Genomic DNA, 25,192 nt, shown 5'->3' on the forward strand with positions numbered 1-25,192 from the left:
TATCTTCTTATTCTCCTATCCTGATGAAAGCTTTCTTCAACAATAACACCACCACCACCAAAAAAATTTGCTTATGTTGGTGTCTTAAAAAAAACTCATTGAGTTTAACTATAGTTGTTGCTCTGCATGGAAACCTATTTACTGGAATCTCAGCAGTTTATCAGCCGCTGCGTCACTGAAGAAAATGACACCTTTCTCTCAGCAAGTCTGAAGAGAAAGTTCATTATTGCCAGACAAAGACAATACGTAGACAACTGTATGGCAGAATACAATGTTTTTATTTCCACACCCATTTCAGGCACACTAGGAAAGTGAAGTTGAGTATGAGTGGGTGGCTCAGGAGATATCAGTTGGCATCAATGGTCTGTTGAATCCAGTCCAGGTAGTTGCACACTTTGGTGTACACACCAGGTTTCCTACCCTCACCACAGTTAGCACCCCAGGAGATAATACCTTGGAGCTCTTCATTGCAGACCGCGGGGCCACCAGAATCATCCTGAACCAAAAGAAAAAGACAATCAATCATTCTTGTTGATACCCACAGGAGAGAATGAGGTTTGATGTGGTCATTCATTATCCTGGGGCTGTTTCTCAAGTCCTTCAACTGATACCCACTCTATTCCTGACAATCCAGCACACAGCATTCTTACCATATTACTAGTACACTTGTTTATGGTCCTACTTCTTTCTACCACAGTCCTGTAGAAGCTATAAAAGGGGAAGACTGGAGAGATTTAAGACTGCCCCATCAGCTCTGAATTTCCCCAAGAGTTCCCTGCAATACATCTCAAAAGGTTGCTTATATGTATTGTCTGGACAATCTTAACACCGATTTTAACCATCACATCACTAGCAGAAAACTGACAGTTTATCCTAAAGCTATTCCCCAACTTTTGGATTCAGCGTCAGAAAAAAAATTATTTGACTTTTATTTTGGCATGTATATGTGGGGTGTGTGTGCACGTGTGTTTGATTTTTTTTTGTAAGCACATGTGTATAGAGAAGGGCAAGCACTATGTGAACATTTGACGGAGGTCTGAAGTTGATATTGGCTCTCTCCCTTCACTGTTCTCCATTTTTATTTCTCAAGACAGAGTCTCTCATTGCACTTGAACTTGTTGATTCCTGGCACTCTTACTGTTCAGCTTGCTCCAGAGATCCCTTGTCTTTGCTTCCCAAGCATCCGCCTCCCAGGTGGATGCTGTGACTGTAAGCTTTTACATGGATTTTGAGGACCCAAATTTCAGACCCGGTCCCTGTGAAGCAAGTGCTTTATGCACTGAACCATTTTCCCCACTCTCAGAAGCAGAGTTATAGCCTGTTGCATTTTATATAGAGAGATGTGTTGGCAGGGCTGAGACTGACTGGCTGACAGAGGTGGGAAAGGAACGTACCTCACAACTATCCTTTTCTTCTTCTAGGAAGCCAACACAAAACATGTTTCTTGTGATCTTATGTGGGTAGGCACTGTGGCAAACAGAGTCTGACAGGATGGAGACATTCAGACAAAGAAGATGTGAAGATAGGCTGTCTATAGAGTGAAGAGCAAAAATGGAAAAATAACCATAGTGTCCCATAATAATCCTTTCCTGTCTTCCCTTCTCTCTCACAATACTTTCTGTGTCTTTCAATTTGGCTAGGCTTTGGAATTTGTGAGGATTATTTTTTTTTTCCTGGAAGATTTTCCAAATAGTTCTAACCAACAAGTTTTTTTCTTTGACACAAATGTTAGTGATGACAGATCTCAAGTCCAGAGACATTTTTTTGTAAACATGCCTTCTCTAGGCTGAACTGAATTTTGTAATGTAATATATGCATCCCAGTATCTAAGGCTATGATGATCACCAATCATACTTAAGTTCATTGACATCTTTCTAATAATTAAATTTTGCTTTATTTATATGATCTCAGCAAAATACACTTTATACTTTGAATAACATATTCCAAGATTGTATGTGTTCAAAATTATCTTCATGGAAACATACTTTAAATCCAAAATTGGACCAGTTGACTACCTTCATGCCTTCCATGTCTGGGGATGCTCATATTTGGGACCTATGTCCTAGGTAACACTTACTTCCAATGTTAACTGCGTCACCCCAGCCGGACACAAGGCAGTCAATACCCACAGATGGACAAGATCTTGGCAGAGAGACAGTGGACACTTGAGAGTTGATGGTGGCTGGTGATTTCAGTTTAATCAACATAATGTCATTATCAGTGGTGTCATTGTTGTACTTGGGGTGAGAGATGATCTTGGCTGCATTAATGATTTGCTCACCACCCTCGACATCATGAATGTTGAATTCTCCCAGACGGACCTGTAGTTGACTATATTTATAGGGATTAACAGTTTTCTAAGAATCCTTCTTGGAGTTCCTTCACCTCCTCCGACTTTTAATTATGAACATAAACAAACACCATCTTATTCAAGAATTCAGCTCATTTAACCTTAGGTAGCACTGGTTACTCCTAGCCTCATCATACGCCATATTTAGTTCTTTATATGGCACTGCTAGTGCAGAACTTAAGTCAACCATTGGTGTGGAATTCCCCTCTGTATGCTGTGAATATGTTTTATTGCCATTGGTTAATGAATAAAGCTGTTTTGGTCAGTGGCTTAAAAGAATAGAACAAGTCAGGAATTCCAAGCAGATAGAGGAGGAGTCAAGGAGATGCCATGTAGCTGCAGGAGGAAATAGATGCCCGGGAACTTTACCAGTAAACCACAAGCCTTGTGGTAAAATATAAAATAATAGAAATGAGTTAATTTAAGATATAAGAGCGAGCCAACAAGAAGTATGAGCTAATAGGTCAAGCAGTATTATAATAATACAGTTTCTGTGTAGTTATTTTGGGACTGGGCAGTTGGGAAACAAACTTCCATCAACACACGATCTCAGTAAAGCTCAAGGCAGGAGATAGAGGAAAGTGCCCACTGCAAAACAGCGGGAGGTGAAAATGGGATTGGAGACGATTGAATGGATTGAATGAAGAAGATTGAATATCAATCAAACTTAATATTTCTCTTCTGATTGCGATCACAAAGTTTAATAGTGAAGTGAGGAAGGAGTCAGAGACCGAAAATATTTAGAGCACAGAATAAATTCTCCTTTCTCATGTTATAATAGAAATATGGTACATTTTATTACTCCATATGACATTTTTGTAATCACAGTTGAGGTACTATTATTGAGATTATATATACACATATATATTCATGTTTTTGAACTACTGCGTTATTTAGAAAAACATTTGTAAAATCCAAGGGCAATTATTACTACTAATACATCTAACTTCTGATTTTTCCCTTTTGAATCCATCAAGTAGGCTGGAAAAATGGCTCAGTAGGTAAAGGTTCTTGCTGTTAAGCCTGATGAACTAAGTTTGATTCCTGGGACCTTCATTGCAGAAGGAAAAAAACAACTCTCAAACTTGTTAACTGACCTCCACACGTGCCTCCCCCAAAGTAAATGATAAACATAAAAATAATTTTACTCATTAAATATAACTCTGCCTTTTTCTTGTTTATTCTTTTGTAGGGCGAAGGGAAAAATGACCTTCGGTTTAGGAGCATGAATATTGGATACTTACGGCTTATAGCAGTGAGCAGCAGTCAGGACCCACTGGTCACTGATGAGAGAGCCCCCACACAAGTGGTAACCAGCATTCAGGGATACCTGGTAGGGGACAGAGTTGTTCTCACATGTGTAGACTCCAATAATCTGGTCCATACTATCAGTAGCAGGGATAGCAGCTGTTAGGGGAGAGGCAAAAACTCTGTTACACAGATCTCTCATGGAATTCCATTCATGAAATCAAGGCAAACTAACCACACATGAGGTGACCACACTATTACGATCAAATCAGAAAATGTTAGACTTCAGACAGGTAGCTGTTTGTTCTCTATTTTGTATTTTGTTTCAATGTAGATATTTTTGTAACTTATTATGTTTTATATGAACCTTTTTATAGAAAGAAACATTTACCCTTAGGTATGTGTCATTACATTTGATAATCCTTGTATTTTTGCATATACATTTTTACAAACACATAAGAGCATTCACATTTAGCAGAGACCCAGAAAGCAAATGTCTTGCAACCACTATTTAGTATATAAATATCATTTTAAATATAGAAGCAGACTCTGCATCCATACAAATAAATAAAACCCTATGCAGTAACTTGCTGGCTGTATATGGTGATTATAGAAATATTGGTGTAAAGTAGCAGTTTCTAGCAGGTAATAAAATTGGAGTTTGCAGAAACCACTTAAGAATATCCTTGCTCTGTGAGGTAACCCAGACCCAAAAAGAGGAATATGGTATGTACTCACTCATAAGTGGATTCTAGCCATAGTTAAAGGTCTTTGAGTCTATAATTCGTGATCCTAGAGAAGCTAAATAAGAAGGTGAACCTGAAGAAAATCATATAGTTATCCTCCTGGATATTAGAAGTAGACAAGATCGCCAGGCAAACTTGGGTGCACGGGGGTGGGGTGGGGGGTGGAAGTAAGGGGAGATGGTTAGAAAGGGGAGAGGGGGAGGATTGGGGAAAGCTTGGGGGAATGGAAGGGGGGAGGGAGGAAGGATGGTTATGGGAGCAGGGAAGTTTATATCTCAACTAAGGGAGCCATTTTAGGGTTTGCAAGATACTTGATTCTGGAGGGGTTCCCAGGCCCAAGGAGAGGTCCCCAGATTGTTCCCTGGGCAGCAGAAGAGAGGGTGCCTGAACTGGCCTTGGCCCATAACCATACTTATGAATATTTTGCATGTCACCATAGAACCTTCATATGGCGAAGGATGGAAATAGAGACAGAGACACATATTGGAACACTGGACTTAACTCCCTAGGTCCAAATGAGAAACAGAGGGAGGGAGATCGTGAGCAAGGAAAGCAGAACCAGAGGGAGCCTTCATCCGACGATGGATAGAGATAGAGACAGAGACCCACATTGGAGCACTGGACTGAGCCCCCAAGGTCCAAATGAAGAACAGAAGGAAGGTGAACATGAAAAAGAAAGTCAGGACCGCGAAGGGTGCGTTCACCCACTGATACAAGGGGACTGACTGATCGAATGAGAGCTCACCAAGGTCAGCTGGACTGGGACTGAACGAGCATGTGATCAAACCGGATTCTCTGAATGTGGCTGACATGGGGGCTGACTGAGAAGCCATTGACAATGGCACTGGGTCTGGTTTCGTCTGCATGGACTGGCTTTTTGGGATCCTGGCCTGTTTGGATGCTCACCTTCCTGGACCTGGAGGGAGGGGTAGGAACTTGGATTTCCCACAGGGCAGGAAACCCTGACTGCTCTTGGGAATGGTGAGGGAGGAGGAGAGGGAGTGGGGGGGAGCGGGAGGGTATTGGGAGGAGGGGAGAAAGTGGAAATTCTTTGATAAATAAATAAGGAAAAAAAAGAATATCCTCGCTCTGAAGGAGGCAATTGTTTCAAATTTTTATTTTGTCAACTTATTTTGGGGGTTTAGCCTACAGTGTTTACTTGAGTATTTTATAAAAAAAAACATAGTATCCTCCCTGATCTTTCCTATTATTCTGGTTATTTCTCTACTATTTATTACCTCATTTAACATTGGGGATTATATTGTTGAGATTTCTTGTAGATACGAATATCCTTAATTATAATACATAGTTTTGCTTTTAATATTTAAAAATTTAATTTTGGGAGAGGAATCTCTAAGTTTGAAGACAGTTGTCCTAAATTGTAAAAGTTCAATGTGGGGAAAAGTTAATATAAAGGTTTAGTAATAAAAATTTGGTAGTGCTTACACTGAAATAGAGAATTCACTCTTCTTTCTCACAATCAAAGGACATGAGACTTTAAGACAAAAAGAATTAATTCATCAACAGTTTTCTCAAAACACAGGCTAAGATTTTATCTGTGACATGTAAATTCTTTGCCATGTCAGGTCCCTTGTCCTTGGTAAGCAACCAGCCGTTCAGTCTTCAGGAAACTCAGACTCACATGGTCATAGCCTCTGCAGTGAACACAGATTAATTTTAACAATTAACTCCATGTTCTTAGAGATAAGGGCCAACACTTTTCTGTGGACTATTGTTTCCTTGTCTTCTCTAATTTAGAGAGTGTTGTGGGATTCCCCTCTGCATTCTGTGAATATGTTTTATTACCATTTGTTAATAAAGAAGCTGCTTTGGTCTATACCAGGGCAGATTATAGGTAGGCAGTAAAACAAAAGTGAATGCAGGGAGAAATAAGGTGGAGTCAGGCAGGCGCCATGTAGCCACTGAAGGAGAAAGATGCCAGAACATTATCGGTAAACCACAGCCTCATGGTGATACATAGATTAATAGAAATAGGTTAATTTAAGATATAAGAGCTAGCTAGAAATACACCTAAGCCATTGGTCAAACAGTGTTGTAATTAATATAGTTTCTGTGTGATTATTTGGGTCTGAGCAACTGAAAAACGAAAGTGCAGTCTCCATGTACAAGAGAGTCTACCTGGATGCTCAGTACACATTCTGCATCTCTGTGTCTTATACACTGGACCCTTAGTCTCCATTAACTCCTCTCTGATAAAAATTTAGTCTTCTATAAACACAGATGCTACCTACATACTAATTTCCTTACATATCAACTGTCTGGCTTTCAGGCCTTTTATTCTATAACCGTTGTTTGCTTCTAAACACAACGCACACACTTATGTGCAGGATGTATCTTTGCTGATGCTTTTCTTCTGAAGGACTCACCAGTAGCTCCAATGAAAACCAGAAAGATGAAGGTCTTCATGGTTGCTCACTAGTTCTGCGTTGGGCAATAGAAAAAAGGCTTTTTTCCCACAACTATTTATACCTCCAGATTTGCCACTGACCCTCAGGGCCATAGATGCCGGAAAATAGATTTCACTGTAAAGTGAAAAAAAAGAGACAGATTTCAGTTTGTGAATGATGAAAAATAACGCAGGACCACTTGTAAGCATTTCCCAGTTTTCCAGAATGCCATGAGAATGGAAGTTGCAAACCTGGTGGGAACTGGTCATTGCAAAAGGAAATAAGTTCTACTACGTCCACAGTAGTAGATGCATGTTTCTGGATTCCCAGATAAAAATATAAGATTTTTGTTACAAACTTTTGCCCAAAGGACCATATTACACCCTGTACCATTGGTGTGTAGCTGATAGTTGTTTCACAGTTATGTACTTTGTTAGTTTTCTAGGCACAAAGCAAAACAATTAAATGCCAATTCATTCTTTATAAGAAGACTTAGGATAGTTCTGATCCTTTATATTTATGTTGATTTTTCATGACGGGGGACTGCATTTGAGATCACCCTGGACTAGACAGCAAGTTCAATGCCAGTCTATGCACTTGTTCTGTGTTTGGTTCCTGAGTGCTGAGATTGCAGCTGTGTGCCACCATGGGGTGTGTGTGACATCACTTATGACAACCCCCCCACCCCTTTGTCTGAACAGTTTTCTCTGAAGAAATCACTGATAAAAATCCTGTGGTTTGGTTTTAATTGTCCCTTGTCACTGGATGGCAGAAACTTGGTCCAAATTTTGAAGAAAGTTTTTCCACTTTACAAAACAGTACCGTTGCTTCTCCACGCAGTGTTGAAGATAAGAATTATGATAAAAAATATTATTTCAAGACTATCAAACTGTTCTTATTATCCTTTCATAAATCTCTTCTTAAATGCATTTAAATCTTTGCTTCAGCTTAAAAAAATGACATAATTTGTCAATAATAGGACTTTAAAACATAAACCTCAATTTCATTTTGCATTTTAAGAGATTGGGATGAGTTCTATTTGTTTACAGTTGTCCTCTCTCAGTGACCAACCCTCTTTGTTATTAGAGTAGTACTGCCTAGAGTACACAGTACCTGGCCAGTTCTTGTTATTCTGAAGCAGTTCAGAGCACAAGAATATGAACAGCATTGTTAGTGACTGTGGAGGGTCTACTCCCCGATATGCAACTGGATTTCCTATTCCTAGGGCAGCGACAAAGGGTTGCTTAGTTGAGGCACATAGATGTAGACCAGGTTCAAATATTTTAAAAATAGGATTTGCAGGCATCAAAATATCAAAAAAATATGTAGTGGTCATTTTGTACTTCGAAGGTCCATAAACAGTGTATATTATTCAAAACAGAGCACTCATTATTCACTTTGCATATGTTAAACCCATGTACCCTAAACTCCCAAAATCTTTGCATAATATTTTAATAAATGAAATAAAAAATAATAAAATTGAGACACCAGATGTGCATGTATCTGGTCATAGATATGTTGAAGAATTCTGCAATATTATACTGTTTTATAAATTTATTATTTAAAAGATTTCACAAGAAAAGATGCTTTGATGAACACTGACTATACTGATACTTAATGTCTTGGGCCTGAAAAGATGGCTCAGCACTTAAGAGCCCTGGCTGCTCTTGCAGAGGACCTAGGTTTGGTTCCCAGACAATACGAAGGCCTTGTCAAGCCTCTGAGGGCATCAAACACACAGATTATGCACAGGCATACATACAGGCTAATATTTATATGTGTTAATGAAAATAAAACGTCTTCTAAAGTTAAAATTTATTTCCTAAGTAGTTACAGACCTGAAGAAATATCAGGAATCTTGATAAAACAGAAAATCAATAATTTCCCTTTACAGGGTTTAAGTAGCTCTAAGTGACTTAAAAATAAATAACAACCTATAAACTGGAAGCGTAAATATTGCATGTCAAAGTTTGTATAACTAGAGCAAACTTGAATGAGTACATTCTCTAATATTGTTGGCTTAATAAATAAATGTATCTCTGTTAGATCAATTTATTTAATGTGGTAGGGCTCTTATTTAAAGGGGTGGCCTTAAAATACCTGCATAGCATGAAGGCCTCAGCAAAAGAGATGGATTAGAAGGGAAGAAGATCTCCCTAGCAGACTTCCTGGCAGAGGAGGGCAGGCAGACTGGTGGAGGAGAGCCAGTCAGAGGGACTGGACGGAGACGTGTCAACAATTCGTGGCTATAACGACGACAGTGTATATTAGGCCCCTCCTCGACCATTTTATCCTTCCCGGTGCTCCCTGAAATTGCTCCAGAACCCAGTGTCAACTGGCGCCATCTTCCCAAATCGCCACCCTACACACTGCTTGCCTGGGAAACCTGCCCTCTGATGACAGAAAATCCCATTAAGGATTCTTTCGATAATTAGATGTCAGATATACGCTTACCACGTGAACCCAGCAATTCAGACTGGTTGAAAGGTGTTGGTTATGCTGAATTTGAGGACCTCGATTCCCTGTTCAGTGCCCCGAGTCTCAGTGAAGAGTCTCTAGGTAACAGGAGAATTCTAGTGGGCGTTGCTAAGCAAATGCTTGGTATTGAAAGCCGTGATTGTTCTTATGACTGAGCCAGAAATCAATATTCCACCAGACACAGACTAGAGTGTCAATCTCATCTTGCCACAAACGGCTTTGATGCTGCCCTGCCCATGAGAAGTGATCAATTTGGAGACCAGCAAGTCTCGACATCCCTAAGGTTCAGACCATGGTAGGTATGGTCAGGTATAGCGATTGGTCATGCCTGGATATGGATCCGTAGGATGACAGAGGACAGCGGATGCTACGACAGACATAGGAACGACCATTACTTTCTTTCAATAATTTCCTTTTGGTTTTGTTTTTTTTCCCCCTCCTGTGTGACTTCTGTTTGAAATTTGTTTACACACTGACTCCAGGATAGGCAATGGCAGGCATGTGGTGGCAATAGGGGTGCTGTTGGGATGGGGACTAGAGAGAAATGGGGGACCTCTGATGATGTGTTTGACAGACAGGAGATATGTCTGGATTTTCAGAGATAGTGTCTTGTGGATTATAGGCATAATGACAGGAAACTGGCAAATGACAGTTGTAAATTATATCTGTGTTTACCTTGGGCTTGAAACAATTTATATATCATAATGCAAACCTCAGGGCATAGACCATTAGGTAAGAATTGCAAAATGGAAATAAAACAATCATTTGTGACTTTTCATGGAGAATTTTATTTTTAAAATTTATTTAATAAGCAATAGAATCAGAAAAGCAAATAAAATATGTGGATAATGACCGCCTAGGTTTATTTAATGCCTCAGATTTTCAATGAAAAGTTCAGAATTGCTGAAAGAGATAAATTTAAGAAGTATACACAGAATACATATTCACAAATTAAATCCTCTATATTTCAGTTTTTTTAGTAGCTTGAAGATATGGAACTATTTTAAGTAATTAGATGATTTGATTCTTCTCAGAAAGTTACATTAACTGTGATCCCATAATAGGAAAGCAAAAATGAAATAGAAAGTAAGAGTTTAAACAAGCTATGAAAGATTAAAACACTATGAAAGAACATGTGTATTTATTATTATTAATTATTAGTATTATCATCATTATTTTAGGGCTATGAGTATGTGCAGGGATATTTCATTTGTGTTTTAATAGATAAAGCTTGATTGAAGATTAGAGAGTAAAGCCACCCCACTGGTCAGTTTTCCATGCAGTGGTGACACACACCTTTAATCCCAGTAACCACACTAGTTTGCCATAGAAACCGGGTGGTAGTGGTGCATGCCTTTAATATCAGTCCTAGAGAGGATTATAAAATGGGAGGAGACAGCTCTCAGACACATTCTCAGACAAAGAATGAGACATTCTGAGATTCCTCAAGGCAGGTTCGCCATTTCAGACTGAGGTAGAGGTAAGAACCAGTAGCTGTTTTTTGTTTTGTTTTTTGTTTTTGTTTTTTTTTTTCCTTTTCTGACCTTCAGGTTGAACCTCAACATCTGTCTCTCGGTTTTTATTGATTGTCATACATATATGTTTTTCCCTGTGTAAAGCTCCATATATATGGGTGCCCATGGCGGTCAGAAGAGTGTATTAAATCCCCCAGATCTGGAGTTGTGAGTGCTGAGACTTCAATATGGGTACCGTTGAGAGCAGCTCTAGGAATACATTTTTGAGAATATTAAAACTGGAAGATTCTGCACCCAGCCGGAAGGTCCCCGGAAGGGGGTGCAGGTCACCTCCACCTCCTGCTGCAGGGGTTTCTTTGTTTCACACGTCCCGACCCTGCCTCCCCCAAGCCTGCCCTATTTTCTGCGAGGTCCTTGGCCCAGGAACAATTCCTGCTCCTGCATTGAGGAGATCCACCCAGAGAGTCAATCACAGCAAAGATTGGACCAAGACACCAAGACTCTCCTGGCTGCATTTGAAGGAAGAGATGGACAGGTGCCAATGCAACAATTCCTCCAACAACCTGAAAGGCAACATGACAACACCAGAATCCAGGGATCATGCTACGAAAAGACTTGAACACCCTATTCCAGAAGAAATCAACTTTAAATGTAAAATTATGAAAATAATAGAGGACCTTAAACAGGATGTGAAAAACTGCTTTAAAGAAATGGAGAAGACAAACAAAAAGGTAGAAGAAATGACTAAATCTCTCAAAGATACCCAAGAAAACCAAGAAAAAGCAATCAAACAGGTAATGGAAACAGCTCAAGACTTGAAAAATGAAATGGAGATAATGAAGAAAACACAAACCGTGGGAAGGCAAGATATGGAAAAATCTGGGTAAATGAACAGGAACTACAGAGACAAGTATAACCAACAGAATAAACAGAATACAAGAAATAGAAGAAAGAATCTCAGACGCCGAAGATACAGTAGAGGAAATAAACTCATTGATTAAAGAAAATAATAAAACCAACAAATTCTTAACACAAAACATCCAGGAAATGTGGGACACCATGACAATCCTCCACCAGCACAACTCGAAGAAGGGAAACATACAAACACTACCACCAAAATAATAATAATAATAACCGGAGATAACAACCACTGGTCATTAATATCACTTAATATCAATGGACTCAATTCACCTATAAAAAGGCACAGGTTAAGAGAATGGATATGAAAACAAGATCCAACATTCTGCTGTTTACAAGAAACACACCTCAACCAGACACTACCTCGGAGTAAAGGGTTGGGAAAAGGTTTTCCAATCAAATGGACCAAAGAAACAAGCGGGTGTAGCTATACTAATATCTAACAAAATAGATTTCAAACTAAAATCAATCAGGAGAGATGGAGAAGGACACTTTATACTCACAACAGGAACAGTTCATCAGGGGGGAAGTCTGAATCCAGAATGTCTATGTCCCAAATATAAAAGCACCCATATATGTAAAAGAAACATTACTAGAACTCAAAGCATACATCAAACCCCACACTCTAATAGTAGGAGATTTCAACATTCCTCTCTCACCAATGGACAGGTCAATCAGACAGAAATTTAACAGAGAAATAAGAGAACTAACAGATGTAATGAACCAAATGGACTTAACAGGCACCTATAGAACATTCCACCCAAAAAGAAAAGAATATACCATTTTCTCAGCATCTCATGGAACCGTCTCAAAAATTGATCACATAATCAGTAACAAAGCAAACATCCACAGATACAAAAATATTGTAGTAACCACCTGTGTACTATCGGAACACCATGGAATTAGAATTAAAGTTAGAATTCCACAACAGTTCTACTGCCAGAAAGCCAAAAAACTCATGGAAACTGAACAGTTAACTACTGAACCACCCCTGGGTCAAGGAAGAAATAAAGAAAGAAATTAAAGTCTTCCTTGAATTCAATGAAAGTAAAGATACAACATACCCAAACCTATGGGACACTATGAAAGCAGTGCTTAAAGGAAAGTTCATAGCACTAAGTGCCTACATAAAGAAAACGGAGAAAGCACACATTAGAGACTTAACAGCACATCTGAAAGCTCTAGAAAAAAAGAGAAGCAGATTCACCCAGGAGGAGTAGAAGACTGGAAATAATCAAACTGAGGGCTGAAATCAACAAAATAGAAACACAGAAAACAATCCAAAGAATCAATGAAACAAAAAGCTGGTTCTTGAAGAAAATCAACAAGATTGACAAACCCCTATCCAAACTAATCAAATGGCAGAGAGAGAACATGCAAATTAACAAGATCAGAAATGAAAAGGGGGACATAACCACAGACACAGAGGAAATTCAGAGAATCATTAGATCTTTCTACAAAAGCCTGTATGCAACAAAATTGGAAAATGTGAAAGAAATGGACTTGTTTTTAGATAAGTATCATATACCAAAGTTAAATCAAGATCAGCTGAACAATTTAAATAGACCTGTAAGTTGCGAAGAATTAGAAACTGTCATCAAAAATCTCCCTACCAAAAAAAGCCCAGGACCAGATGGTTTCAATGCAGAATTCTACCAGAACTTCCAGGAAGAGCTGATACCTGTGCTCCTTAATGTGTTTCACAATATAGAAACAGAAGAGTCATTGCCAAACTCCTTTTATGAAGCTACAGTTACCCTGATACCAAAACCACACAAAGACTCAACCAAGAAAGAGAATTACAGACCAATCTCACTCATGAACTTTGATGCAAACAGAATCCAGGAACACATCCAAAAAATTATACATTATGATCAAGTAGGCTTCATCCCAGAGATGCAGGGTTGGTTCAAAATACGAAAATCTATCAATGTAATCCATCATATAAATAAACTGAAAGAAAAAAACCATATGATCATTTCATTAGATGCTGAAAAAGCATTTGACAAAATTCAACACCCCTTTATTATAAAGGTCTTGGAGAGAGATTAGGGATACAAGGATCATACCCAAATATAATAAAAGCAATATAAAGCAAGCATAAAGCTAACATCAAATTAAATGGAGAGAAATTTAAAGCCATTCTACTAACATCAGGAACACGACAAGGCTGTCCACTCTCTCCACACCTCTTCAATATAGTACTTGAAGTTCTAGCAATAACAATAAGACAACATAAGGAGACCAAGGGGATTCGAATAGGAAAGGAAGAAGTCAAACTTTTGTTTTTTGCAGATGATATGATAGTGTACATAAGCAACCCCAAAAACTCTACCAAAGAACTCCTACAGCTGATAAACACCTTTAGTAATGTGGCAGGATACAAGATAAACTTCAAAAAATCAGTAGCCCTCCTATACACAAAGAACAAAGAAGCAGAGAGCAAAATCAGAGAAACATCACCTTTCACAAATAGCATAAAGTATCTTGGAATAACTCTAACCGAGGAAGTAAAAAATCTATTTGACAAGAACTTTAAGGCATTGAAGAAAGAAATTGAAGAGGATACCAGAAAATGGAAATATCTCCCATGCTCTTGGAATGGTAGGATCAACATAGTAAAAACGGCAATTCTTCCAAAAGCAATCTATAGATTCAATACAATCCCCATGAAAATCCCAACAAAATTCTTCACAGACCTTGAGAGAACAGTAATCAAATTTATATGGAAAAACAAAAAACCCAGGATAGCCAAAACAATCCTATACAATAAAAGTACTTCCGGAGACATTACCATCCCTGACTTCAAATTCTATTACAAAGCTACAGTAATGACAACAGCTTGGTATTGGCATAAAAACAGAAATATTGATCAACGGAATTGAATCAAAGACATGGATATTAATCCACTAACCTATGAACACCTGATTTTCGACAAAGGCGCTAAAATTATACAATGGAAGAAAGAAAGCATCTTTAACAAATAATGCTGGCATAACTGGATGTCAACCTGTAGAAGAATGAAAATAGATCCATGTCTAGCACCATGCACAAAACTTAAGTCCAAATGTTTTAAAGACCTCAATATAAATCTGACCACACTGAACCTGATAGAAGAGAAAGTGGGAAGTAGTCTGCAACACATGGGCACAGGAGAACACTTCCTATGTAGAACCCCAGTAGCACAGATAATGAGAGCAACAGTGAATAAATGGGACCTCCTGAAACTCAGAAGCTTCTGTAAAGCAGAGGACACTGTCATTAGGACAAAAAGGCAACCTACCAAATAGGAGAAGATCTTCACCAACCCTTCATCAGACAGAGATCTGATCTTTAAAATATATAAAGAACTCAAGAAACTAGACATTAAAACTCTAATTAACCCAATTAAAAATGGGGTACTTAACTGAACAGAGAATTCTCAACTGAAGAAGTTCAAATGGCCAAAAGACACTTAAGGTCATGTTCAACCTCCTTAGCTATCAGGGAAATGCAAATCAAAACAACTTTGAGATACAATCTTATACTTGTCAGAATGGTTAAAATCAAAAACACCAATGATAGCCTTGTGCTGGAGAGGATGTGGAGTAAGGAGAACACACATCCATTGTTGGTGGGAATGCAAACTTTTGCAGCCACTTTGGAAATCAGTGTGGCAGTTTCTCAGGAAACTGGGAGTCTACCTACCTCAGGATTCAGCAATTCCACTCTTGGGAATATACCCAAGAGATGCCCAATCATACTACAAAAACATTAGTTCAACTATGTTTATAACAGCACTATTTGTAATAGCCAGAACCTCGAAACAACCTAGGTGCCCCTCAATAAAAGAATGGATAGAGAAGCCGTGTCACACACTCACAGTAGAGTTCTACTCATTGGTAAAAAGTGATGACATCTTGAATTTTCATGCAAATGGACAGAAATAGAAAACACTTTACTGAGTGAGATAACCCAGACCCAAAAAAATGAATATGGTATATACTTACTCATAAGTGGATTCTAGCCATAAACAAAGGACATTGAGCCTATAATTCATGATCCTAGAGAAGCTAAATAAGAAGGTGAACCCAAAGAAAAACATATATTTATCCTCCTGGATATTGGAAGTAAACAAGATCGCTGGGCAAAAGTTGGGAGCACGGGGTTGGGGGGTAGCGATGGGATTGGGGGAAGGGGAGATGAGTGCAGAGAAGAGGAAGGGGAGGATTGGGAGAGTTTGGGGGAATGGAATGGTTGGGAAGGAGGAAGGGTGGATGTGGGAGCAGGGAAGTATATATCTTAAGTAGGGGAACCATTTTAAGGTTGGCAAGAGACTTGACTCTAGAGGGGTTCCTAGGTGCCCAAGGAGATGTCCCCAGCTTGTGCCTTGGGCAGCAGAGAAGAGAGTGCCTGAACTGGCCTTATCCTATAGCCACACTGATCAATATCTTGCATATCACCATAGAACCTACATTTGGCGATGAATGGAGATAGAGACAGAGACCCACATCGGAGCACTGGACTGAGCTTCCAATGTCCAGATGAAGAGCAGAAGGAGGGAGAACACGAGCAAGGAAGTCAGGACCGCAAGGGGTGTGTCCACCCACAGAGATGGTGTGACTGATCTAATGGGAGCTCACCAAGGCCAGCTGGACTGGGACTGATAGAGCATGTGATCAGACCGGACTCTCTGAATGTGGCTGGCAATGAAGGTTGACTGAGAAACCGAAGACAATGTCACTGGGTTTTGATCCTCCTGCATGTACTGGGTTCTTGGGAGCCTAGTCTGTTTGGATGCACACCTTCCTAGACCTGAATGGAGGGGGAGGACTTTGGACTTCCCACAGGGCAGGGCACCCTGACTTCTCTTAGGACTGGAGAGGAGGGGGAGGGGAGTGGAAAGGAAATGGGAGGAGGGAGTAGGTGGAAATTTTAATAAATAAATAAATAAAAATTAAAAAAACCTAGAAGATTATGTGTGATTTGTTGACAAAAATCTTAAGCTTTTGTAGGAGCTGAAGGGAAAACTAAAGGAGTTTTAATCTTTTTGCTTGTTTGTTTGGAAACAGAGTCTTGAATATGATCCAGGGTGACTTTGAACTGGTACTTTCCAGTCTTATTCTCCTCGGTGTCATGGCTTCTTGGATGTATAATGATGCTGATCGCAAAATTAAAATTTTATCTTCTGTACTGAAATAGGAAAAAGGTTTGCCTAGAGACCTGATATACTCAAATTATAAATACTACTCTTGAGTTTAGTTAAGTTGCTTAACAGTCAGAATCTTTCCTTTTCTTGTGCCTCTCTCTTATGAAGAGAAATGAGTATGTTTTATGACCATTGCTCTACATTACAGTGATTCTATTTAAATTTGTATTTAGAACCATTAATATACTTGATAAATGTGAAATTATATGTTTGATCTAGAAAAGTAACATTAAGATTTCTAGAGGGACGCAGAAATTTAAAAATGCACAGATCTATATTTATGCATACATTTCTAATCATCATGAACTTGACCTTTCTGAATTGTACAATCTCTCCTCCTTTTCTTCAGCAGGATTCCCAGAGTTTGGCCCAGTTCTTGGCTGTGGAACTCTGCATCTACTTCCATCATTCACTGGATAAAGGTTCTATGATGACAATTAGGGTAGTCACCAATCTTATTGCAGCAGATGGCCATTTCAGGCACCCTCTCCACTATTGCTAGGAATCTTGGCTGGGGTCATCCTTATAAATTATTGGGGATTTCCCTGTCAGCAAGTTTCTCATTAACCCTGAAATGTCTTCCCATCAAGAGTTCTCTTTTCTTACTCTATATCTTCGTTCTGACCCTAACCAGCCTTCTGCACCCAGTATGCCCAACCCATTTCCTCAAGCTCCCCTCCCCCAAACCCCCTGCCTGTTCCCCCACTTTACCCAGGAGATCTCTTCTATTTCCCTTTCCTGGGGAAATTCATGCATCCCTCTCTGAGTTCTCCTTATCAAATCTCTCTAGGGCTGTGGATTTTAGATTGGTTATCATATACTTTACCCCAACATCCGCTTGAGAGTGAGTACATGCTATGTTTGTCTGTAGGTTTGGGTTACCTCACCTGGATTTTTTTCTAGTTCCATCTGTTTGCATACAAATTTCATGAAGTCATTGTTTTTGTTTTTTTTTTTAACTGAGTTTATATATTTTCGAGATTCGCCCTCTGTCAAGTGGAGGATTGGTGAAGGTCTTTTACCATTCTATAGGCTACCATTTTTTTATTGGTGGTATATTTTACCTTATAGAAGCACCTCAGTTTCAGGAGGTCCCATTTATTAATCATCAATCTCAGTGTCTGTGCTCCTGGTGTTATATTCAGGAAGTAGCCTCCTGGGCCAATGCATTCAAGGTTAGTTTCAGTTTCTCTTCTATCATGTTAAGTGTAAATAGATTTATATTGAGGTCTTTGATCTACTGGGACTTGAGTTATGTGCAGGGTAATAGATAAAGAACCATTTATATTCTTATCCCTGCTGACATCCAGTTATGCCAACACTATTTATTGAAGATGCTTTCTTTTATCCATTGTATAATTTTGACTTCTTTGACAAAAATCAGGTATTCATAGGTGTGTGGATTAATGTCATGGCCTTCAATTCTATTCCATTGTTCTGTGTGCCTGCTTTTAAGCCAATACCAAGTTGCTTTTTATTTTTGTTTTTCTATATGAAGTTGAGCATTGTTCTTTTGAAGTCTGTGAAGAACTGTACTCAGATTCTGATGAGGATTATGTTGAATCTGTAGATTGCTTTTGGTAAGATTGCTATTTTTACTATGTTAATCCTAACTATCCATGAGGATGGAAGATCCTTCCATTTTCTGATATCTTCATCAATTTCTTTCTTCAAAAAGACTTGAAATTCTTATCAGACAGGTCTTCCACTTTTTTTAATTAGAGTTACCCAAGTTGTTTTATATTATTTGTAGCTTTTGTTAAGGGTGCTATTTCTCTGATTTCATTTTCATCCTGTTTATCATTTATATATAAGAGGGCTACTGATTTTTTTAAGTTACTCTTGTAACCCACAACATTACTGAAGGTGTTTATCAGCTATAGGAGCACCATAGTAGAATTTTTGGGGTCATTTATATATGATATCTTATCATCTGCCAGTGGTGGAACTTTGACTTCTTCCTTTCCAATTTGAATCCCCTTAATCTCCTTTTGTTGTCTTATTGCTCTAGCTAGAACTTTGAGTACTATAGTGAATAGATATGGAAAGAATGGGAAGCCTTGTCTTGTTCCTGATTTCAGTGGAATCGCTTTGAGTTTCTCTTCATTCAATCTGATGTTGACTGTTGGCTTCCTGCGTATTGCTTTTATTATTATTTATTTTTAAGTATGTTACCCATATTCCTGATCTCTCTAAGACCTTCATCATAAAGTGGCTTTGGATTTCATTAATATATTTTTCAAAGTCTAATGAGATGATCATGTGTTTTTTTTCTTTCAGTTTGTTTGTATGCTGCATTACAATGGCAGACTTTCATATGGTGACCCATCACTGTGTCCCTAGGATGAAGCCTACTTGATCATGGTGGATGATTGGATTCTATTTGTCAATATTTTATCGAGTACTTTTGTTCACCTTTGCCCAACTTCTCACTTTAACATCAAGCTTCAAAAGGTTTAAAGCAGAGGAAAAGTTTTTATTTCCACATAGATTGTAGAGACAGAAGGAAGGTCACCAGGGTGTGACACCTAAAGATATAAAGGCACTCAGTTTTCAGAAATGGTCTGATGAATCCAGTTCAGGTAGTTGCAGATCTTGGCGTAGACACCAGGCTTCCCTTTCTGAGCACAGCCATCACCCCAGGAAACAACACCCTGGACTTTTCCATCGCAGACCACAGGGCCACCAGAGTCCAACTGGGCAACAACGATAAGATATTTAAACTTGGTTATACACTGAGGAAAAACAGGATTCAAGATTTTCTTCCATGATCCTGGGACTATTTTTGCAGGTTATTCATTCTCCACAAAACACTGACTATCCCTACACATTCAGTTTTCAACCTATTTACATTACTTTGTGTAGGGAGCCACCAGGATGTGGCCTTGGCCAGATAGTGCCAGCAGTCCTACAGCCTGGAGGTATACAAATCCTTTGAAGTTGCCGCCTTAGGCCCGGTGTGCTCGGAGCCTTGTTTTGCATTTCAAGAGACTCGTTCTCCTGACCTGTCCCCGTGGCCTTGGGTCCTAGTAGAATGACATCAACCAATCAGCATTCGAGCCTCTCACCCTAGAAAAGCGGCTGTCTTTGGATTTTTCGCTCTCTCTCATCCCTGTTCCCCATTCCCCCGTTCAATCAAGGAGCTCTAATAAATTGTGATTGAGAAGGATTCTTGATTTTGTGATCGTCCATTCCTGCTGGTCAGGAAGCGCGTCACAACTTTGTACATTATTGTGTCCTCCACCTCTTCTGAAATCATTGTATGGGAGGGCGCAGAATGTGGAGGGCTGTAGAGATCTAAGATAACACATAAACTCTGTCTCTTTCATAAGGACTCCATCCCACAATTCAAGGTTGCTTGGGTTTACAAAACATCAGCTCTTTGGCCCTTTACACATCCCATAATAGTCATCATCACATTGCAAAGGGAAAATCAACGTATGTTTTCTCAAAGTCCTTCTTCACCTCCCAGACTGATAGCCAGACACAGATTTACTATTTTGTTTCATAGGAGAAATATAGTAGGAAAAAGAGGCAGACCACCGAGATAGAGATAGATAACAAGAGTCTCACCTGGCAAGAATCTTTTCCACCTTCCAGGAAGCCAAGACAGAACATGTTGTTAGTGATTCTACTTGGGTAGGCCTTGTGACAAACCGAGTCTGACAGGACAGGAGCATCCAGACACTGAAGAAGTGAAGGACCCTCAGCTGCAGATTCTAAGGGTGAAAACTGAATTATTTATACTGACTCAATATTTATTTCCTATTTTCTGTTACTTTTCATGAGAGTGTCTCTCTCTTGTTTTCAACACTTGTTCTGGTTCTGAGGGCACAAGGCATGAATATGGTGTGCAAATGCCTGTGCCACTGCATGTATGTTTATACACACACACACACACACAACATGCATACATAAAGCATAGAAAATAAAAATCTAGAAACAATGTATAATGTGGAAAAGGTTTTTATTTTGGTTTGGTTTTCTAAGTAGTTTTATTCATCAGTTTAACTCTTTCTCTGACTTTAATATCAGTGACCACTGCTCTCAAGTGCAGAGGCTCCTGTCAGTACTGAGTCCAGTTGCCTCTGTTCCAGATACTTCCTCTATGTATAGTTTTTAACTCATCAGTTGGTGTGGGAGGTCCTTCTGTCCATGTGTTGCATTTATTAGTTAATGAATAAAGTAACTGTCTTGGCCTGGGATAGGGCAAAAGAACAGAACAAGGCAGGGAAAACTAAACAAGATGCTGGGTAAAAGGAGGCAGAGTCAGGGAGAAGCCATGGAGCCACCACCAGAAATAGGTGTGCTGAAGTTTTGCTGGTAGGCCACGACCTCGTGGTGATGCACAGATTAATGGAAATGGGTTAAATTAAGCTGTAAGAGTTAGCCAATAAGAAAGTAGAGCTAATGGGCCAAGCAGTGATTTAAATAATATAGTGTCTGTGTGATTATTTCTGTGTGTAATCATTATTATGGTCATTAAGGTACTATTAATTTCCAGTACTCAGACTTACTACTTAATATATCATAGAGACACTTGCCTGTCTGAAGGCCCCAGCCAGACACAAGGCATTTCATATCTGCTGATGGACAGGACTCTGGCAGAGGGATAGTAGATACTTGAGAGTTGAGGGTGGCTGGTGATTTCAGCTTAATCAGCATGATGTCATTGTCAACAGTCCACATACTAAAACCAGGATGGGGGATGATCTTAGCTGCATCAATGAACTGCTCTCCACCTTCAATTTTATGAATGTTGTGTTCCCCGAGACGCACCTGTATTTTGCTGGATTTAAAGATTACAAGTTTTAGTGTCCTAGTTCAGCTCATGTTTAGGTAGTCATGCTGGTGGAATTTTGTGGGTATATTTCTGAACAAGGATGACACCAATAGAAAGGCTAAGGTACTGGGGAAAGGCTCTGAGGCCTCAACCCTACACACAGAACCTTAGGCAACTGCTACTGAGGGACAAGCCCATCAATTGGTTAACCAATATCAAATGATCAACCTTGAAAACATTATAGCAACATACTATGCATATAAATATAGAAAACATACAAGTAACTTCATAGAGACCAAGCAAGTTATACATGCACACACATATGTGGTAACAGTTAATGATAAAAGAGGTCACGAGTTTGAAAGAAACTAAGGAGGGGAATATGGGAGGAAGATTTGAAGGAAGAAAAGGGAATGGAAAACTGTGCAATTATATACCATTACATCAAAGAAAAGAAACAATTTAAAAAGTTTAAGTATCCAACATGATTACCCTTTCATTTCTCCAACTCCCTCAATCATGAGCATAAACATAACTCTCTATTTCAGCCCTGAATCACTGAAGTAAGCACACACAACTAATCATGGCATAGGATGCAGAATTCTTTAGTAAGAGTCACTGCTTGCAGAGACTCGTAGACCACCATCATCTTATAATTGAGAAGCATAGGAATAGAAATCAAGTATATCTTACAAAGCATTTCCAAGTGGAAAGACGATTGATGAATATTAACTGACACTTTTTACTTGTTGTTAGAATCCCCAAGGCAGAAGTAAGAGGAGTCTCATAGAATCAGAATGCTTTATCCATCAAGCATAGATCTGCCTCTTGCTAAATTGAATTGGCCAGGCCTTTAGGATAAAGTGGTTTTAGAGCATAAGGATGTGAGTATTGGCTACTTACGGAGAATAACAGTGAGCAGCAGACAGCACCCACTGGTCAGTGATGAGAGTTCCCCCACATATGTGAGATCCATCATTCAGTGACACTTGGTAGGGGACAGAATGTTTCTGGCAAGTGTAGCCTCCAACGATCCTATCATCGTTCTTTTCAGTGAGGAAGGAAGCTGTGAGAAAAAAGTGAGGAGCTCTCTGTCACATGGCCGTATCATATTATTTCATGCACCAAGAAGCCTTATTTCAGACTAAGGTCAAAAGAGATGACAGTGTTCTTCTGTATCACAAAGTCAAGGCATATCAATTTTATGGTTAATTTTTCTTGATGACTAGATTGGATTTGGAACTACCTGGAAAGCACAACTCTGTATCTTGGTGAGGTTATTACTCTGAGTGTTTTACTGCAGACGGAAGACTCACATTAATCATGAGTGTCACCATTCTGTGGGGTAGGGATCCAGACTGGACCAAAGGGGAAGGGGAGAAAGCCTGGTGAGCACCAGTGACATTTCTCTATTTCCAGACTGTCAGCATCATAGAGCCCACTGCCTTACTCTCCCACCACCACCATTATGAATCATCTCCAACACAGCTTTCCAAGGCTGACCATACCCTCTTCAACATGAGCCAAAACAGTATTTCTTTCCTTATGTGGCTCCTGTATGGCTGCTTCACAACAATGAGCAAAGTGACTAATATAACTGGGTTTAGGTAATCTTTATGGTTATTCATTTCTCTGCACTTTGAGCATGGACCCTCCTTATATAGTGATGAATAAGCAAGTACTATTGAAATATATTCTTCGTTTGATTAATTTTTCATTATGACATATACACAACTACATATTCCACTCATAAACACATACATTGTAACTCATATACATACCCACAAATTTAGTCAGATCAGAGGCTCCTTAGAAAATACACGTTCTATTACCACCCCTTATGATTTAACAATTTTAATCTGTCACCTCATCAATTTCCATGCAAATATGTAAAAGATTTGCAATATGGGTTGGAGAGGTGGATTAGTAGGCATAATTTGCTGTGCAAGCCTGGGGACCTGAGTCCAATTTTCTAGCATCCTCATGAAAGTCTAGCATAGTGACAGGCTCTATAGTCCCAGTCCTGGATTGGAGGGAGAGCAACTGGAGACAGAGACATTAATCAGAACCCACTGGCCAGACAGTTAAGCTTAAAATCATTAAGTTCAGTGAGAAACTTTGTCTCAAAAATGTAAGGTAGAGGATGACAGAGAAAGATATACAAAGTTGATGTCTGACCTTCACATTCACAGATGAGTACACCAGCACATGGGCATGCATACATGCACACATGCGTGCGCCCCACCCCACACCCGACAAACAGAATCCTTCCAGGGGTTTTCTGGGTGTATGTTTGTGGAAGTTGATGAAATGTTAAAATGGAAAATCTACCTACATAAGTTAATAAAAAAGAAACTTTGAAAAGCTATTGGAGAATATTCCATCCTACAAAGAAATGACAACTTTGATTTTGTATTTAATCAACTTCTTTCTTGGAGTTGAGAATTAAATACCATATCACTTATCAATCTATGAGTTCTAGAATATGAGTTCTAGACTAACAGGTCTATAGTGAATTTCAGAACAGTATGATCAAACTATAGGTGAATTTTTTTATCTCAATGAAACAAAACCCTCTTGTCTACAAACACAAGTGAAAGATAAAAGCCTATTTGAATCTATTTTTATTATTGTCTGATTATCCTACATCAAACAATTATGTCAGCATTTTCTTATTTCCCAAATATCTGTTGAGATTTCTTACAGCCCTACATGCATCTTATTCAAAAAATATTTGTTCCATTATCCAATTCTTCAAATATTGTTAGTAATGAAACTTCTAGAAAAGTATACAAATGCATTACATATATACTTTATTATAGTAGAAAAGCATTAAATTTTAATACAATTTTAGTAGCATTAAAAATTAATTTAGTAGTATTAAACACTCATTTTTAATCACAACTGCTTGACTTGTGAGTTTATATTAGAGAGGTTTCACTTAAAAAGTGTCTGAAAACACAGTCCAAGATTTTTATCAATGAGAAGAAAATGTTTGCATCTCTTGGAATTTCCTGGGTAAATAACTACAGCTTCACGTTTAGGGGACTTAGGCTTTGGTGATAATGGTTCTAATAAGGAGTACAGATTACTTTAGCTATGAATTCTTAGAAGTCATTGGAAGCGTGTGTGTGTGTGTGTGTGTGTGTGTGTGTGTGTGTACTATACTTTCTCTTCAGTTCTAAATTTCTGGAATCTACATGGAAGTTCAAAACACCTTCTGATTCTTTATGAGATCTTCTCTGAGAATTGGTTCTTGATACTATGAATTTTCACTATCAAGATTTAATCTCTAATAAGCATAGGCACTATACACTCATGTCTCTACCTTTTGAATTCTTTGCTGTCAGCCCTTATATTCAACGACCGTTGTTGTTTTTCCCAGAACAAATTACAAACTTACAATTCTGACACTTGCAGATTCATTAATTTGAAAGACTCACCAACAGTTCCAAGTAGAACAAAGAAGAAAATCTTCATGGTTGTTCACTGGGTCAGGACCAGGCAATAAGCGGGGAGGTTTTTCTCATGAGTACTTATACCTCTATGTCTGTCAACAACACTGCAGTCTCAGGTGCCAAAAAATGATTTCACTGGA

At 38.9% G+C, this 25,192-nt stretch overlaps 2 protein-coding genes across 3 annotated transcripts; both read right to left on the minus strand.

Annotated features, from left to right (window-relative positions):
- Window positions 1-257: 257 nt before the first annotated feature.
- LOC146889606 (cationic trypsin-3-like) lies at window positions 258-9,321 on the minus strand. Of its 2 annotated transcripts, none has more exons than XM_087901614.1 (6): window positions 9,207-9,321; window positions 6,732-6,887; window positions 3,595-3,757; window positions 2,078-2,331; window positions 1,395-1,531; window positions 258-496 (listed from the first exon to the last, which is right to left on the minus strand). In XM_087901614.1, the coding sequence occupies exons 2-6, from the start codon at window positions 6,769-6,771 to the stop codon at window positions 347-349; spliced, it is 744 nt and encodes a 247-aa protein (XP_087757740.1). In that variant the 5' UTR covers window positions 6,772-6,887; window positions 9,207-9,321; the 3' UTR covers window positions 258-346. The 2 variants fall into 2 exon arrangements, with proteins under 2 accessions (XP_087757740.1, XP_087757741.1); XM_087901615.1 differs by lacking the exon at window positions 9,207-9,321 and adding an exon at window positions 8,853-8,983.
- Window positions 9,322-19,266: 9,945 nt separating this feature from the next.
- On the minus strand, window positions 19,267-25,192 carry LOC146889607 (trypsin V-A-like). The gene is made up of 5 exons (XM_085683689.2): window positions 25,038-25,192; window positions 22,498-22,660; window positions 21,356-21,600; window positions 20,385-20,530; window positions 19,267-19,507 (listed from the first exon to the last, which is right to left on the minus strand). The coding sequence occupies exons 1-5, from the start codon at window positions 25,072-25,074 to the stop codon at window positions 19,358-19,360; spliced, it is 741 nt and encodes a 246-aa protein (XP_085539815.2). The 5' UTR covers window positions 25,075-25,192; the 3' UTR covers window positions 19,267-19,357.

The sequence above is a fragment of the Myodes glareolus genome, chromosome 25 (genome assembly GCF_982192425.1).
Source record: "Myodes glareolus chromosome 25, mMyoGla1.1, whole genome shotgun sequence".
Lineage (NCBI taxonomy): Eukaryota > Metazoa > Chordata > Mammalia > Rodentia > Cricetidae > Myodes > Myodes glareolus.

Coding starts and splice junctions, on each gene's coding strand:
- LOC146889606 (XM_087901614.1), bottom strand. CDS start 6,771: ATGAAGACCTTCATCTTTCTGGTTTTCATTGGAGCTACTG. Junction 3,758..6,731: donor GGTTTTCATTGGAGCTACTG/GTGAGTCCTTCA, acceptor CTCCCCTAACAG/CTGCTATCCCTGCTACTGAT. Junction 2,332..3,594: donor GCTGCTCACTGCTATAAGCC/GTAAGTATCCAA, acceptor CTATAAATATAG/TCAACTACAGGTCCGTCTGG.
- LOC146889607 (XM_085683689.2), bottom strand. CDS start 25,074: ATGAAGATTTTCTTCTTTGTTCTACTTGGAACTGTTG. Junction 22,661..25,037: donor TGTTCTACTTGGAACTGTTG/GTGAGTCTTTCA, acceptor TTTTTCTCACAG/CTTCCTTCCTCACTGAAAAG. Junction 21,601..22,497: donor GCTGCTCACTGTTATTCTCC/GTAAGTAGCCAA, acceptor CTTTAAATCCAG/CAAAATACAGGTGCGTCTCG.